Source organism: Schistocerca americana, chromosome 3 (assembly GCF_021461395.2).
Source record: "Schistocerca americana isolate TAMUIC-IGC-003095 chromosome 3, iqSchAmer2.1, whole genome shotgun sequence".
Classification (NCBI taxonomy): Eukaryota; Metazoa; Arthropoda; class Insecta; order Orthoptera; family Acrididae; genus Schistocerca; species Schistocerca americana.
This window is the reverse complement of record NC_060121.1, coordinates 164,315,637-164,332,580: the sequence shown is the minus strand read 5'-3', so window position 1 is coordinate 164,332,580 and position 16,944 is coordinate 164,315,637. Positions and strand designations below refer to the sequence as shown.

The following is a 16,944-nucleotide window of genomic DNA, read 5'->3' as shown; positions in this document are numbered from 1 at the left end:
GTGACTGGTGTGGAGCTGTGCACTTTGTAGCTGACGAGGGCAACATGGATGGCACCTGGGCCTCAGTAGCTTGGCATAAAAAACAACAATAAAAGTTTATCATCCCCAGGTGTTGATGCATTTCGTGCACTGTTTTGGGCCAGGGTAAGATGTATGGTGATGCAGTCAGCTGGTGGATATCTACCGGTCATGTTAACCTGAAATTCCAGGAATGTCACTTTGTTAGCACCAATGACGCGTTTAGCCAGATTTGTGAGGAAGATTTCATAGTGATCAAACCTGTGGAATACTATGCGTAGATGTCTTTCATGTTTTTCAGGGAATAATAGTGCCACCAACACCTCATCTATGTACGCAAAACAGAAGTCTAGTCCCCGCAAAACTTCATCAATAAAGAGCTGAAAAGTCTGTGCTGCATTCTGTAGCCATATGACATGTATGGGAATTCAGATAGCCCAAAGTGTGTAATTATTTCTGTTTTATCAATTTCCTCTGTTGTCACAGGTATTTGAAAGACAGCACGTGTCATGTCTGTGATTATAAATCACCTCTCAAATGACCGTCACAGAACAACATTTACATGTAATCATGACCTTATATGTAGCTATGAACGAATCATTTGCTAAGTCATAATTTGCACATGGTCTCGGTTACCATAGCAGGCATCTGGGAAACAGGCACACATCCAGGTGAGTATCAACCAGAAAATGCGTCTTAGTGATCCTGTCTGCTATCACTAAACACGATGATTGCCTGGGCTGGTGCTGCTGGCAGACTTGCCCACTGGATGTGGTAGGCTTCTGTTCATGTTTCCTGAGGAGTGCATGCTCATCATCCATGTGATGGCATATAGTCTCATTGGGTGTATACATTGAGGGCTACAACCTACCGTATCAACTTGTCAAGATGATAGATGATGATGTCCCACCTGTCTCTGGTGGGGATTGTAATAAATACCTGCAGAGCAGCTGCCTCAGATACCTTATCTTCAATCTCTGCCATTGTGCTCCAATTTACCTCTTGCGTTATCGAGAGTAGATTGCAAAGCACCTCTGGCAAGTAAGAAACCCGTAAGGACCCTAGGAGTGGATCCGGGATGTCTGGTCCAGCCAAGGTGTGGATGTGTTGCAGGAATGGTGATGGCTCCCTGTCCCCAATTTCCTCCCTATGCAACAATTGACCTAAGCTTTGTGTTTTAAGAGAAGGAAAGCTGCTGAATAAGCTTGCCTTTTGGACTCGTGTTTTCCAAAGGCAAGCAAGTTTGTAATGGTGTCACTAACCTCACTTGGCAGAGTAGCTGTCTTGTAGTGCCACCACATGTGCAAATTTGGTGGAATCTCACTTTATGCAAGAGGTGACTAAATGGCTTTCAATATGTGGGAACCAATCCAGAGGGCTGGCTGGCACATTAAATGCCACTGGTTCACTTGTGTTTTTGGAACTGCCCCAGAAGGTCAGGAGGTCATAGCAGGTAGAAAAGCTCACTGGAGTTGCAGCTCTCGGCGAATGCAGGCAGTGTTATGCCTCAGATGCAGGTGGAACTAGTGTCAGGCGGGCGGCAGGCAGGAAATGCCAGCATGGCCAGACACGTGCTTTCCTGGCTGTGTGACTGCACCAACGCTTGGACTTAACCCATTCATTCTTATTGCTGTTATAACTGTTCCGTGATTCTTTTGTAGGTGTAACCACTTTGCAGGTACATAATAAACAGTACACTTCACATAAAGAGACTTTGTTGATCTGTATACCAACAATATATATAACTGCTATCACAGAATATACTAGTATCTATACAGAGTATACTAGTCATTTCTGACATTGTCAACAAGAGGGTGTGAAGTGACTTGTAAGCTGAGGGTGCTGCACTGTCATAGTGTGCACTTAGTTACCCTAGTATAAGCTATATTGCTCTAGTATGAGCTCCCTGCCACTGTTGGATAAGCAACAGCCAGCAGCAAGTCGTACTCTTAGCTCACTTATTTGTTTCATAATTTAATTCTTAATTTCTTTGTGTGTTTTTGGGTACTTGCATAGTTTAATTCACAAATTTTGGGTGGTTGACACTTGCCTGATGCTGATTGGTGAACCGTGGCAGGGTCGTGAATCCCTGGTGGAAGGCGAAAGTTGGTGCTGGCTGCAAGGCTGTACCCTTACACTTCCGTAACAGGTTTGAGGTACTGCCCACTGCTGAAAGTACTTCTGAGCCAGCAAGGGCGGCCTCGCCTGTTGCAACAGTGGTTGATCTTCCTGAGACGTCGGGACAAGCGCAGAGGGTGGGATTGCTTCTCATTGGGAGCTCTAATGTTAGGCAGATGATGGAGCCCCTTAGGGGTATGGCAGCTAAGGACAGGAAGAAAGCCAATGTGCACTCCATGTGCATACCGCGGGTAGTCATCCAAGATGTGGAAAGGGTCCTTCCAGATTCCATGAAGGGTACAGGGTGCAGCCAACTGCAGGTGGTGGCTCATGTCAGCAGTAATGACATGTGTCGCTATGGATCGGAAGAGATTCTGTCAGGTTTGCGGCGGCTACCTGAGGTGGGGAAGACTGCCAGTCTTGCTTGCGAGATGAAGGCAGAGCTTGCCATCTGCAGCATCGTTGACAGGACCGACTGCGGACCTTTGGTAAAGAGCTGAGTGGAGGGTCTGAATCAGAGGCTCAGATGGTTCTGCGGCCGTGTAGGCTGCAGGTTCTGCTAAATAGGTCAGGTGTCCACTACACACAGGAGGCAGCTATGCGGGTAGCAGGGGCTGTGTGGCATCGACTGGGTGGTTAGACAGTCTCGGGAAAGATCAAAAAGGGCTCCAGTCTCTAAGAGTACAGGGTAAAGAAACAACAAGAATCAACCAAGCAACAGTCGGTATTGTAGTTGTAAATTGTCGTAGCTGTGTTGGAAAAGTACCAGAGTTTCAAGTGCTGATAGAAAGCACTGAAGCTGAAATTGTTATAGGAACAGAAAGCTGGCTAAAGCCAGAGATAAATTCTGCTGAAATTTTTACAGAGGTGCAAACCGTGTTCGGAAAGGATATATTCAATAAAGTAGGTGGTGGTGTGTTTGTGTCTGTTGGTAGTAGTTTATCTTGTAGTGAAGTTGAAATATATAGTTCCTGCAAATTACTGTGGGTAGAGGTTATACTTAACAGCCATACCAAAATAATAATTGGCTCCTTCTACCAACCCCCCCCCCCCCCCAACTTAGATGATATAATAGCTGAATGTTTCAATGAACACTTGAATCTCATTACAAGTAAGTACCCCATTCATACAGTTATAATTGGTGGAGACTTCAGTCTACCCTCAATTTGTTGGCGAAAATACATGTTCAAAGCCAGTGGTAGACAGTAAACATCTTCCAAAATTGTACTAAATGCTTTCTCTGAGAATTACTTTGAACAATTAATTCATGAGTCCACACGAATTGTAAATGGTTGGGAAAACACACTGGATCTCTTAGCCACAAATAATCCTGATCTAATAGAGTGTGTCATGGTGGATACAGGGATTAGTGAACACGAGGTCATTGTAGCAAGGCTCAAAACCATATCAACCAAAACCACTAAAAATAAATGCAAAATATATCTATTTAAAACAGCAGATAAAAATTTGCTTGATGCCTTCCTAAGAGAGAGTCTCCATTCCTTCCAAACTATTTGTGTAAGTGTAGACCAGATATGGCTCAAATTCAAAGATACAGTATCGACAGCAATAGATAGGTTCATACCGCATAAGTTAATAACAGACAGGACTGATCTACCATGGTCCACAAAACACGTCAGAACACTGTTGCAGAAGCAATGAAAAAAGCATGCCAAATTCAGAAGAACGCAAAATCCCCAAGACTGGCTAAGTTTCATGGAAGCTCGAAATTTAGTGCAGACATCAGTGTGAGATGCTTTTAGTAGTTTACACAGTGAAACATTATCTCAAAATATGGTAGAAAACCCAAAGAGATTCTGGTCGTATGTAAAGTACACCAGTGGCAAAAAACAGTCAATACCGTCACTGCATGATAGCGATGGAAATGTTAAAAATGATGGTGCCACTAAAGCAGAGTTACTAAATACAGTTTTCTGTAATTCCTTCACGAAACAAGACGAACTAAATATTCCAGAATTGGAAACCAGAACAGTTGTTAGCATGAGTGACATAAAAGTAGATATCTTAGGTGTTGCGAAACAACTCAGATCACTTAAGAAAGGCAAGTCTTCCAGTCCAGATGGTATTACCAAGCAGGTTCCTTTCAGAGTATCCAGACACAATAGTGCATTTCTTAGCAATCATATACAACCACTGACTTTACAAGAGGTCTGTTCCTAAAGACTGGAAAGTAGCACAGATCACACCAATATTAAAGAAAGGAAATAGGAGTAACCCATTGAATTACAGACCCATATCACTGACCTCAATTTGCAGTAGAATTTTGGAGCATATACTGTACTTGAACATTATGAATCACCTTGAACAAAATGACTTATTGATACGTAACCAATACGGATCTAGAAAATATCGTTCTTGTGCAACAAAGCTACCTCTTTGTTCCCATGAAGTAATGAGTCCTGTCAACAAGGGATTTCAGATCGATTCCTTATTCCTAGATTTCTAGAAGACTTTTGATACCGTACCTCACAAGTGACTATTAATCAAATTGCGTGCATATGGAGTATTGTCTAAGTTGTGTGACTGGATTAGTGATTTCCTCTCGGAGAGGTCACAGTTCGTAGTGATAGACGGTAAATCATCGAGTAGAACAAAAGTGATATCTGGCGTTCCACTAGGTAGTGTCATAGGCCCTCTGCTGTTCCTGATTTACATAAATGATCTAGGTGATAATCTGAGCAGCTCCCTTCAATTGTTTGCAGATGATGCTATAATTTACAGTCTAGTAAAATCAACAGATGATCAGTTCCAATTACAAAATGATCTAGAGAGAATTTCTGTATGGTGCGAAAAGTGGCAATTGGCACTAAACAAAGAAAAGTGTGAGGTCACTCACATGGGCACTAAAAGAAATTCAATAAGTTTTGGGTATACGATAAATCGCACAAATCTAAGGGCTGTCAATTCTGTTAAATACCTAGGAATTACAATTACGAGCAACTTAAATTGGAAAGACCACATAGATAATATTGTGGGGAAGGCAAAACAAAGACTGCACTGAACACTCTGCCAGGCACTTAAGTATGAATTGCAGAGTAGCCATGTAGATGTAGATCTTCTGATGCTGAACTTTTATCGAAACAGGTTATTTCTAAATGAATCAAGCACAATACCCGTTTTCCCATGGAACATCAAACTTTCCTAGTGTCATATAAACAGGATTAAAGATTTGTCACATGCTGTAAGCCATACCGTAGATGTGTTATTGATGTATCTTCAGAAAACTGTATGTATTTAACAGCACAATCTGTTCCCTTCTCCTCAGAGTACAAACATACTTCATAACAACACAACAACCATGACAATTGTACTTGCTTCTTCGTGTAGGCGGTTTAGATTATTCTTCTTCTTCTTCTTGGCAGTGGTATTGTGCCTAGAAAGACTTTTGCAGATTGCAAGCATTATTTATTTATGCTGAAAATATTGTAAAACATTTAGACTTGCGTCAGGTTATTGTACAGGGGTGGGGTAGGGCATGGGGGGGGGGGGGGGGGGGGACAGGAAAAGTGCTGTCTAGCAGGGTGTGTAGGGATTAGAGACTGCCAGATGTAATATCAGGAGGTGGAGGGGTTTTGGGAAGGGGGGGGGGGGGGAAGAAAAGACTGGGTGTGAAAAGGAGAAGAGGAGACAAAAAGGAGGAGAGTGGAAAAGGAGAGAAGAGGAAAGCGAGAGGTGTGGAAAAGGATGGGAGCACCTCTCCTTTTTCAGACGTCTCCTTTTTCTCTCCTCTCCTTTTCTCCCCTCCTTATTTGTCATTCCCACTCCAGATTGCTGTTCACGTGACAGTTGCATTCTGATTGGAGCTGCTAGTGCAGCTGAGTGTGTGCGAGATGTGCTTGCCTGTGTAAATGTGTGTATGGCTTCTTTGCTGAAGAAGGCTTTGGCCAATAGTTACGGGTGTAACAGTTTTTTCGTTGTGCCTGTCTGCAACTCAACGGGCCATCTTTATGTGTTGTACAAGTTACCAATTTTAAACTGACAACAGGAAAACATATTAGCACTCCTGGGAGCTTGGTACATGTTTCATTGGTATTCAGTTTCACCCAGTGCCACAGGATGACTTGATGGCAATAATCCTGGTTATTATTTATTTAAAAGGTCCAGTGTAATAATTCTATAGAAACTGCACTTGTCATAGCACATTGCTAGTTTGATTATTTATAAAACAGAACAACAAATAGTTATATCATTATGAACTTGGTAATAGAGTTATCCTTTAATTTTATCATGTAAAATTGTGCATCATTGTTTGCCTTTGAATTGTGTCTGCTGCAGACATCATCATTTCACAAAGGAGCTATGAAATTGCAGTTTACACGACTAACATAAAAGATCACCTCTGAGCCGTGTGAATGTTCTCTGATAGATGGTGACTCGCGGCAAGTCAGAATCCACTTGAAGATGACAAAATCGCTTTATTACACCAATAGTTCATATGAAAAGCTCAGTCCCACATCTGGTGGTGCTGAAATGTGGGCCTTGACACACAGACCCAGTGGTGAAGCGTTGTAGTTGGTCACTGGCATCCACTGTGCACAGTGCAGCCCTGGTGTGGCACATCCTTGTGTAGTCAGTGTCCCTGGCCAGCAGCTGTGCTATATCAGTGTTGATTTGACAAGTGACATGGTGCACAAGCACCAAATGGCTGGTGCTAGCAGACACTGCAAAGGCTCAGTGGCTAAGAGGGCCTCAGTTCAACCTTCAGCCCATTAGACAGTGGTAGGACACCCAGACAGGTTGTCCTATCAAGATGATGGTGGAGCAGAGTGGCCTCATGACAAAAGCCAACACTGTGACAGATGCAGCCTTGATGACCCATCAATTTGATGAACTGCCTGTCCAGAAGACCGGTATTTACACTCACCAAAATGAATTTGTTGTTTGTTGTTGCTGACAGGCAGGTGGGCATTGACACCCAGCAGGTGCCATAGAAAAATGCTGTACCAGAGTATTGTTACAGGTGGCTCTCTTTACAGCATCAGTGCCTCTTGTTTAGGTCCATACTGTTACACCTCACAAGAAATAATGGTGTCTTTGAAATTCCCATTATAATTATCTGTATGTGACAATATTTTAGCTGCAATTCATGTAAGTCCTTACAGAACGAATTCTTGTGATTATACACAAAAGAAAGTATGTGCCTCACTGCTTTCCCCTGTATGCAGAGGTTTTGGTCAAACAGTTATCGGAAAGTCAGTAACAACTCCTGTAATCCTGACATGTTGAGCAACAGCTTAATGCTCTAGGCGTTATGTACCATTTTTCTGTCTGATGACTGTTTCATAAATACTTTTATCAAAGAGTGTATTTCATGAGGCCAGGGTGTACATTTTTTTCCAGATATGTGATCATTTTTAGTTCCTGGATATAACAATGACTGCACTGTAGCCAGCTTAATGCAACCTCTGCAGAATACTCACTGATGATCTCACTGTTGAGTGCCTATAAACCACAAACACACAAAATACTCAGTTTTCCACAGTCCTGACATTAGTTCATATCTCAGCTTCAGAAAATAAATTTTGTAACCAGTAAAGCTATCTTGCTCTACTTATGCCAGGTATACAGAGAAATCGTTTGGTTGAATCTTCCAATAGCTAGTCTGAATAAACTGTGGTGTCAGATAGTAGCTATTCTTCAGGGGTATATTAAGAGCCTATTTGAGTCAGTACATTCTTATTACAGTGTGTGCTGGTTCATATGGGGCATTTACTATTGCACTGTAAATTTTATTGTTTCTCATACCTGTTTTACTAAAGTGTGGATCGAAATTCATTCTCTTTTAATCATTCTTGTATGGTGCTGTAGTTTTGTAGATGACAATATATTTGATGACTTTTTTGTCAGTTAATTTTTGTCACTGTCCTTTTAATGCAGGTTTATATTTTCAATATTTTACTATAAACTTATTACATTCTGGTTTTATTAACACATTTAGGGATCATTGCTGAAACTATATGAGTCGGTTCCTTCAACACTCAAGGTGAATAACGTACCATCTTTTACACAATCTCCTACATCATCACCATCATCAGAATCACCTCTATCAAGGTTAGATATCATACAACAGTGGCGCCGTTCTCCAAGCAGTGATTCTGGGTCCCCAGTGAGTGGTGTTGGTTCTCCTTCAAGTAACTATAGTTCTCCAGGAGGAGCCATTGGATCTCCAGGAACTCTTGGGTCATCAAAGAGAGGCATTAAAAGGACTCTTGAGATTATTCGCCAAGATAAATATGGCCGATCAAAACGTGAGTAGTGTCACTTTTGATTTTTTTTTTTTTCTCTTTTGATCCATGAATGTGTGGTTTGTTCTTATTTCACTTGGTTTTGATGCATCTCTTTACAGAGCATTGTCTGAACAACTACTTTACACATATGAGTGTGAAAAAAACAGGTGTATCTGAAGTAGTAGACACAGCTGCACAAGCACACACCAAAAAGGGAAATGATGACAACAGTTTTGAAAGGAATGTGTACTCATTCAGCAGAACTGTGTCTGTCCTTTCTGATGAGTCACCTGAATCTATTAAAACTCCTTTTGAATATGGAGAAGAATCTGAGGAACAGAATCTAAACAGTATAGTGTCTACATTCAGTCGTACTACATCTGTTTCCTCTGCAGCTGAAAGTAAAAACAGTGTGTCAGATAGAATCCAGACATTTTCAGAAAATGTGAATCTAATCAGTGAGGATTATTTAGAGCAAAGAACTTGTGTGACCAGGAGAACTACAAATAAGACTCCTGATGTGGAAACTGAAATATTTGTTGGTAGTAGTAATAATGTTACTTCAGAAGAACCCAGACCTGTAGATGTTACAAGTGAGATAAACTCTATAGATGAAGGAGTGATCATTACAGAAGATGAAGTAGGTGACCATGAATTTGTCACTTCTGAAGTTACTTATGTATCGGAACCTATTAGATGGAATGTTGATTTAAATTCCATTACTGAAGAAATGGAAGCTTTTAAACAGTTGTCCAAGTCTACAGCAGATGCAGAATGTAACTTTAAATTCAAAGCTGAAATTGATCCAGCGCAGAACTCTCTTGCAGAACAAGAGCTTAGGAGAGAGATTACAAAAGACATGTTTGCTAAGGTATTTTACTATTGACATTTGGAAAGTACATATATACTGTGAGTCTATCTCTTAGTTTTTTTCCTTGATGTTTTTTCTTTCTTACAGATGAAAATAATTGGGCAGTTTAATAAAGGTTTCATTATAACACATTTGGATTCCGATCTCTTCATCATTGATCAGCATGCATCAGATGAAATTTACAATTTTGAAATGTTGCAAAAAACTGTATCACTTCAAAACCAGAAACTTGTTGTGTAAGTTTTATTTATGTGTGGACTGACTGAGTTAAGAGTAATCTACCAGTTTTTGTGTTCTTTCCATGATTATGTATGAGATACAGCCAAACATATTTTAATTTCCTATTTGCTTAAGACCTGAATTTATTGGTAACCTACTATTTTTCCAGTTTATAGTCAAGGGATTTTTTTTGAACACGTTACAGTACTGAAGTAGTTCTTTTGAGAAAGAAATGCATGCATTAAGGAAGACCACATTGTAGTTCCAAAATTCACCAGACTGTCATGATGACGTGTAATTAGACGCAGAATTGTTAAAATTGTATGTACTGTATACCACATATAGATTTGAGCAGTAGTTACACTCATGCCTTTCTCTATAATATTGTTACACTTTAGCAGATGCAGTAGTTCCTATTGAAGAGTCCCTGTTATCAGTGTCTTGGAGATATGTTGTTCGTGAATTACATAAACATAATAGTTTAAAAAAATATATGTTGTTATTTCATAGATGAGAGGTATGGCCATATGCTCTCCGTATAATTATACAAATATCCATATGTGTCTCCTTACTCTCACCAAGTGTCAGTGATATCTGGAATTAAAACAGCGTCACTATGAGGCTACTTCTCAGAGGCCATGAGATGTTTGTTGTCAGGATTGGTGTGGCTGCTGTTCTCACATGTTCATGCACAGATAGTATCAAAAGGTTGCTCTTCTTTTCCTCATGCACAAGAATCTCAGTTGTGGGGAAGGTAGGTTTCAGTCTGTTGTTGCAAGTGATTGCAGGAGATTTTACTATCTTGGTGACATCAGAAGCTTTTCATGATTTTGAGATGCCATAAATGGACCTTCAAATGAGGATAATAATGGGTTCCAAATGGTTTCATGGCAGAAGAAGGCACACTTGCATGATTATGGGTCACAATAAATGAATGGCTGCTGCATGCCATGTTCCTATGACATAGCTACTCTTACTTGGCAAATCTGTGATTGCAGCTGCTGCACGAAGTCTGATATTTCAGTGACATTGTTTGTTGTGGCACTGAAAAACACTCTTGATAGGTGAAGGGTCGGCATGTAGACTAGATCAGCTGTTATCACTTTTAGGTCCTCTTTAAAACTGTATGCAGCCCCACTTTGTCTATGTGTAGATTCACAGTCCATTGCTCAGTGCTCTAGTAACCTGTTTACAGCAGAATTGTAGGCAGTTTTCTGGATCCACTTCATGTCAAATTATGCTCCAATGACAATGATAAGATTCACTTTGTGTACCTTGGTCCATTTTAATGGGAAGTGTTTTGCTGAATCACAGCTGTGTTTAGCAGTCCATTCTGACTGCACAAGTTCCCCACCGAAGGAGCATAAATTTGTAATACTGCTGACAGACACACATAAAGGTAAAGGTGACTGCTTTGGTGTTGGGAAGTAATATTTTCTTCCTTCGGAATGTGAGGGGGACGTAGGGAAACATAATCACTACCTGGCAACGTCAATCCTTTGTTATTTATTCGATCGACTAATTTTTTTGCACCATATGCTATTCCAGTACCAGCTAAAGCAGTAACACCAGCTGCTCCAGCTACCTGCGCCGTAGATAACGTTGCACCAGTTGTCGCACCAATTCCAGATAAAGATGTGCTCAAGGTAGCACCATCAACTGCTGTTTCAGGCGCTCCAGATAAAAGTGGCATATTTTCAGCTGTATTTATTTCTATTGCTGTATGACCTTCCTCACCGTACTGATATGGATGGCGCTGGCGCAGTCCAGTATTAACTTCATTTGTTGGCATTGGCTCCAATTCAAATTCAACAACTTCTTCGTCTAAATCATTGTATGCTGGATTTTCTCCATACCTAATTTCATCTGCAGCATCTTTTCGAAACATTGTCCTTATACTATTACTCCTATTAACATCAAAAGCGTTTCCCTGTTCCGCCATTTCAATATTGTCCACCGGTCCTGGATACAAAGTTCCTCCTACGTACTGTATTGCACCATGTTGTCCCGTGTTTAAATACTCATTTAACCATGACATTGTGCTGACTAAAGTTTAGTAGATTCTGCATTTATATACGTAACCAACAAACACGTGTCACTGCATGGGGCTCCAAAATGAAAAGTTTTGCACCTGCCAACCTTTCACTGTCGTGGGTGCTTGCCCAGATAAGGTCCTAAACAGACCATTATCTCAGCATCACATTGACAGCCGCCATGTGACCCTGGGGACCCAGGCCTGACCTTGGGTTTTCGACATGACACGATACTACGTATCATGTGTCATGAAAACCCAAGGTCAGGCTAGGGCCCCAGGGTCACAAAGGTGAATATACTCAGTTGAAATCTATAAAATGGTAGGGAATCTTTCCCACTGATCACATAGAACACGTAGACAATCATAACTGCCACACATGTGCTGGAGGTGAAAGCAGATAGTGTGATATGACCCAAGCCTTAAAGATCGACCAGTTTGGAGCATACAAGCACCTTACATCCATCTGCACTGTGGAAGGCGAGGGAAGGGGGGGGGGGGGAGGGAGAGTTTGGAGAATAAAGGGACTAAACTGGGTTATCAGTCAAGAGAGGAAGGGTAAATGGAATTGTCAACAGCTCTACAAAACATACAATACATGCGTCTCAGGTGTTACAAGAGGCTCTTTATGAGTAAAACATTTGATCTGATGAGAACTGTAATTTATAGCTAGAGCACACATTTCAATAACAAAAAAATGTGATTTTTATCTGGAAAAATAAAAGAAAAAAAGAAGAATTTTCAACATTTGTACACTCGTACAAATAGGTATCTCCTGATTTGAGTGACCTGTGTTCTACTTCAGAAATGTCATTGCTGTGAGGTACAATCATGATAATTCATTCAGAGGCCCATAATTTGCTTGGTCTGCTCAATGATGGGATCTTCTGTCTATATAGAAATGATACAATGCAAGTGGTTAGATACACTTTCAAGACATGATCAATTGTTCAGCCTAAGATATCAAGGCCACTGATGCACACTGTGAGAACTTCTTTTGAATCCAATGGCAACATAAAAAAAAGTCTAATCTTCCTCAGAATGTTATCATTCAGTGCATTGCAGGATAAAGGTCTTGAGGCTGCATGGATGCATACACTCACCGAGTACTTGAGTGCATAGTATCTTCTGCAGACCCTTAGCTTTGTGTTACAATGGTTGGTTTATATTATGTGATTTTTGCAGCGGGTTGGAGAAACATGAGTGAAACATTTACAGTTCTTGAAACTTCCTGGAAGAGTAAAACTATGTGGTGGACCAAGACTCGAACTCAGGACCTTTGACTTTTGGGGCAGGCATTCTATCGACTGAGCTACCCAAGCATGACTCACGACCCATTCTTACAGCTTTACTTCCGTGGGTACCTTGTCTCGTATCTTCCCGACTTCACAGAAGTTCTCCTGTGGACCTTGCAAGACAAGCACTCTGGGAAGGAAGGATATTGTGGAGACATAGCAACAGGCTGGGGGAAGTTTCCGGAATGAAATTTTCACTCTGCAACGGAATGTGCACTGATATGGAACTACCTGGCAGATTAAAACTGTGTGCTGGACTGAGACTTGAACTCAGGACATTTGCCTTTTGTGGACAAGTGCTCTACCAATTGAGATACCCAAGCATGACTCACAACCTGTCCTCACAGATTTACTACCTCATCTCCTACCTTCCCAACTTCACAGAAGTTCTCCTGCAAACTGCCAGGAAGTTTCGTATATGCATACACTTCATTGTAGAGTGAGAATGTCATTCTGAATAAACAGTTCTTGCTTGTTAGGATGTGCTGGAGTCTTTTGGAGCATCGTAGGTTTGTAGATAGTTTGGGAGACAGGTGTGACATGGGAAATTTGCAGACAAACGAGTGGTAAATGTAAATCTATCATATATTTATTTATTGAACTTAGACATGCTTCTGAGTGCACCCTCTTCTGTGCCGCAGTCTGGCAGTCTCTCTAATATTCCAGTGTTGTAGCAGCAGAAAAGGAATAATGGGCAATACATGCTGCTCAGGTGGTGGCATGCTGATCTGGCATCACAGCCATGCTAGGGCTGAGTTGTCAGTGATGTCCGTAGCACCGCACATGGTTCTGCTTTTGTGCAGCTTGGGGCAGCCAGCAGCATCTTCTGTCATTGTAGTAGGTTGCAGTGCTACCCAAGGTCTAACTCGGAACTACTAGCTGGAGAGCGGCAGCAGGCAGCCTCTGGAGATGGTGAGCACCCTCATAAAGGCGGCAGCAGAGCATTGGGTGTTGAGTCCCGGGCACTCAGGCAGTAGTTCTTGGATTGTGGCTCAATGCTGGCTGTAGTGATGGTGACAAGGGTTATGGCAAAGACTTCAAGGCTGAGGCTGACAGTATGGGTGCAGCTACAATGCCCAGTTGCTTGTACGCTATGGGCTGGAGGCAGATGGGTTTAAATGCAGCCATTCAATGCTGACTTCACGGAGGGACAGATTTTGTGTGCCACCATGAAAGGGGCTAGAACAGAGTCAGTAAATGCTGCTTCGCTGTTGTTTTGTGACTGTGTGTCAAACTGCACAAGCTTCCTGATGTCCCTGGTTCTTGACATTCGAAAGCGGCAGTACAGTAGCAGGCACTTGGTGAGTGGTGCTTCTGTCATCAGGAGGTTGATTGCAGCAGCTGGCACTCCAGATACGCCACTTGCACTGTCTGTGGTTTAGGCCATTACAGATTCTCTCTTCCAAGAAAAAACTCCACTCTCAGATTTCCATTGAAAGTTTTACTGTCATATAAGAATCAAAGTATTTACAAGTACTTTGCATTATTGATGTTGCTCATGGTGACACTTGGTCCTTTACATTATTTACACTCCTTTTCACCAACACTAGGTCGTGATTCACCACTGAGCCTCTGTGTTCTCATTCACAGACTCTTCACTTCAACTCATTTTTAGTTCTGCTAACAGCTACATCATTTCACATTGTGGGAAAGTCCAGGGAGGCATCCTATCAGCTAGCCTTTCCACTTAATATTTACACACTAAAATTCACATCTCTCACATCTTCCTATGACATACATCACATATTTCTAGCAACTAATGAAAAACCTGGAAAAAACCTCATAAATCATGTTCAGATACATCCCACATTTACACTAACAATATCTCGTGCTTTCTGGTACTGACAACGAAAACTAAAGGTTCTCCTTGACCTGTATAACTTGTTTACCTCGCTCTATAGTCATAGGATCCTGTTGCCTTATCATTATGATATAATCAGTAATGAAAACTGTTTTCAGAATAAGGTGGTCAGTTTTTGTGTTTTTAATCATATTGACCAGAAAGAATGCTACGATGAGCACAGTTGATAACTTTCATCCTCCAAAGCACTTCATCATTGTATTCTACACATTCCTTCACAATAGACCTCAATATCTTAAGACATAGGTATCTCCCGTTCTGAGAGAATATAAGTAGTCCAGTGGATCTGCTTCAAGAGCTCTCGAATACCAGAGACCTGATTTGACAGTCTCTCTCCAGCTACCCTCCAGTGCCCATAATACATTTTTGCCTTTCTACCCTGAGAGACTGTTTCGTGGGCTACCTTCCTGCCCATATTATACCTTTGGAAAAAACTTTGTAAATCTTTTCTGTAATAACAATTTTGTACTGACACTATTGGCAGATTTACAGTTATTATGTGTACTGTGTCGTGGCAGACCTGGAGCGTTTTGTGATGTCTAACAATCATCTTACAGGTGCATTGTGGCTCAGCATATTGCTGATTTGAGTAAGTCATGTATAATGTAAAGACAGAAAATCTGAACTATCACTGGTTACATCTACCTCACTATTAAACATGCTGGGTTCCAAATTCACATATTCTAAGTCTAACCTAAAAGCTCATCTAACCTGTTACCTAAATTTTAAATATTTACAGTTCTTATTCTACTTTTAAAAATTTGTAAATCCCCTCAGCACCCTCAGTTTCCCACACTCCCAGAGGTGGCTTACGTGATGACCTTCTTGATGGCAAAGCCAACAAATCACATTGTGTGACTGTATGCATGGGGCTGAATGTCCTTTTGCATACTTGTTACTGTTCGGTGTTCTGTCTTCAGGCCATTACCAAATACTACAACAAGTATGCATCCAACATATTGAACAACAAAGATACAAGGCTTCATGGATAATGTTACATGAACTAGGCCCTTTAGGATAAAAGGGTGGATTCAACTGATTGAGTTTGGGTTATCAATACAATATATGTCAATTTATTGATAACATAAGTAAGTAGTGCCAAGGAACTATAAATTTTGAACCAAGATATGGTTATATGTTGTGGGTGGAGGGTTGGATATTAATTCTGATGAGGTAGATTTGTTTCTGATTTATTAATTTAAGGCTTCGACAGAAATAGTTGAAGCTCTCAAGGATGATTGGTCCTTGAGTGTCTCCCTACCACCCGATAGTAGTGTTCAAAACATTGCTGATAGACAAAGGGTGAAACAGGCAGAGGAACTGCTTTGGTCGATGACTGTGGCACAAATTCTAAAGTGCCAGAGAGAAACGTACTGGCAGAATTTGATTTGTCCAAAAAAATAAGTTACATTTATTAAATTGAATAGCATGCTTCAGGCACATAATATTACATCAAAAATAATTAAAAACAGGAATGTTAAGGTAGTATTTATTATAAATAGCACTGTGCAGTGCAAGAAATTTCAGAACTATAATGAAACTAAATGAATCAGAAATTTACTATGGATACAATTAAAACCAATTAATAACAGTAAGGACAGAAATACAATTTAAAACAATTAAGAATGAAGCTTCCCTTTTGCAGGAGCCTGGATGTTTACCATCTAAATACTGGCATTACATACACCTTGGTACTCAAACCTCAGTCCACTGGCACATAAAAGGCACAGAAACAGCACAGGAACTAACCTCAAACACCTCAGTATCAGAAACAGCAAGCCAACTGACCAATGACAATACAAATTCATTGAAGGTCTGTGGAATTATACAGCAAACATCAACCACTGTGGGCCACCAGTTCATCAGTATAGGTGGGTGTTTGATAATGGCAGTTATAGCATTCATCAGATTAATGTAGCTGTTCAGAATTGAATGTTGCTTGTCACAATCAGTAACGTGTATCTTGTGGCCACAATATACTTCCATATGTCTGTCATACCTGGAACATGGTCACACTATCAGCAAATGCATAAGCCACAGGCTGCAGTGCCTCAAAACTGCTCAGTTTTGCAGATCTTCAATAACTCAGTGCATGTGGATGGCCACATATTAACAAGCCCACTCTCAACTCCTTGCTCTCCTGCTGAGCAACCACGTCTGTCCTCATTGCTCTGCTCAATGCCCACAGTGCATGGCCAGATAAATATTTACAAACCAGAGAGAAAAGCTACACTTGCCAGCAGCAAACTACGGAAAATGCTGTCAATCTGAAGGGCTAAATC

General features: G+C 41.0%; 1 protein-coding gene across 3 annotated transcripts in view; it reads left to right on the top strand.

Annotated features, from left to right (window-relative positions):
• The window catches only part of LOC124605473 (mismatch repair endonuclease PMS2), a 153,941-nt gene that overhangs the window by 86,750 nt on the left and 50,247 nt on the right, over positions 1 to 16,944 (top strand). For 2 of the 3 annotated variants that reach the window (XM_047137181.1, XM_047137180.1), the window contains 3 exons: positions 8,096 to 8,405; positions 8,504 to 9,255; positions 9,343 to 9,491. In XM_047137181.1, the coding sequence (XP_046993137.1) occupies positions 8,096 to 8,405; positions 8,504 to 9,255; positions 9,343 to 9,491 (1,211 nt within the window). Of the gene's footprint in view, positions 1 to 8,095; positions 8,406 to 8,503; positions 9,256 to 9,342; positions 9,492 to 16,307; positions 16,534 to 16,944 lie in introns of all 3 variants that reach the window. The other variant, XR_006978649.1, reaches the window with a different exon arrangement.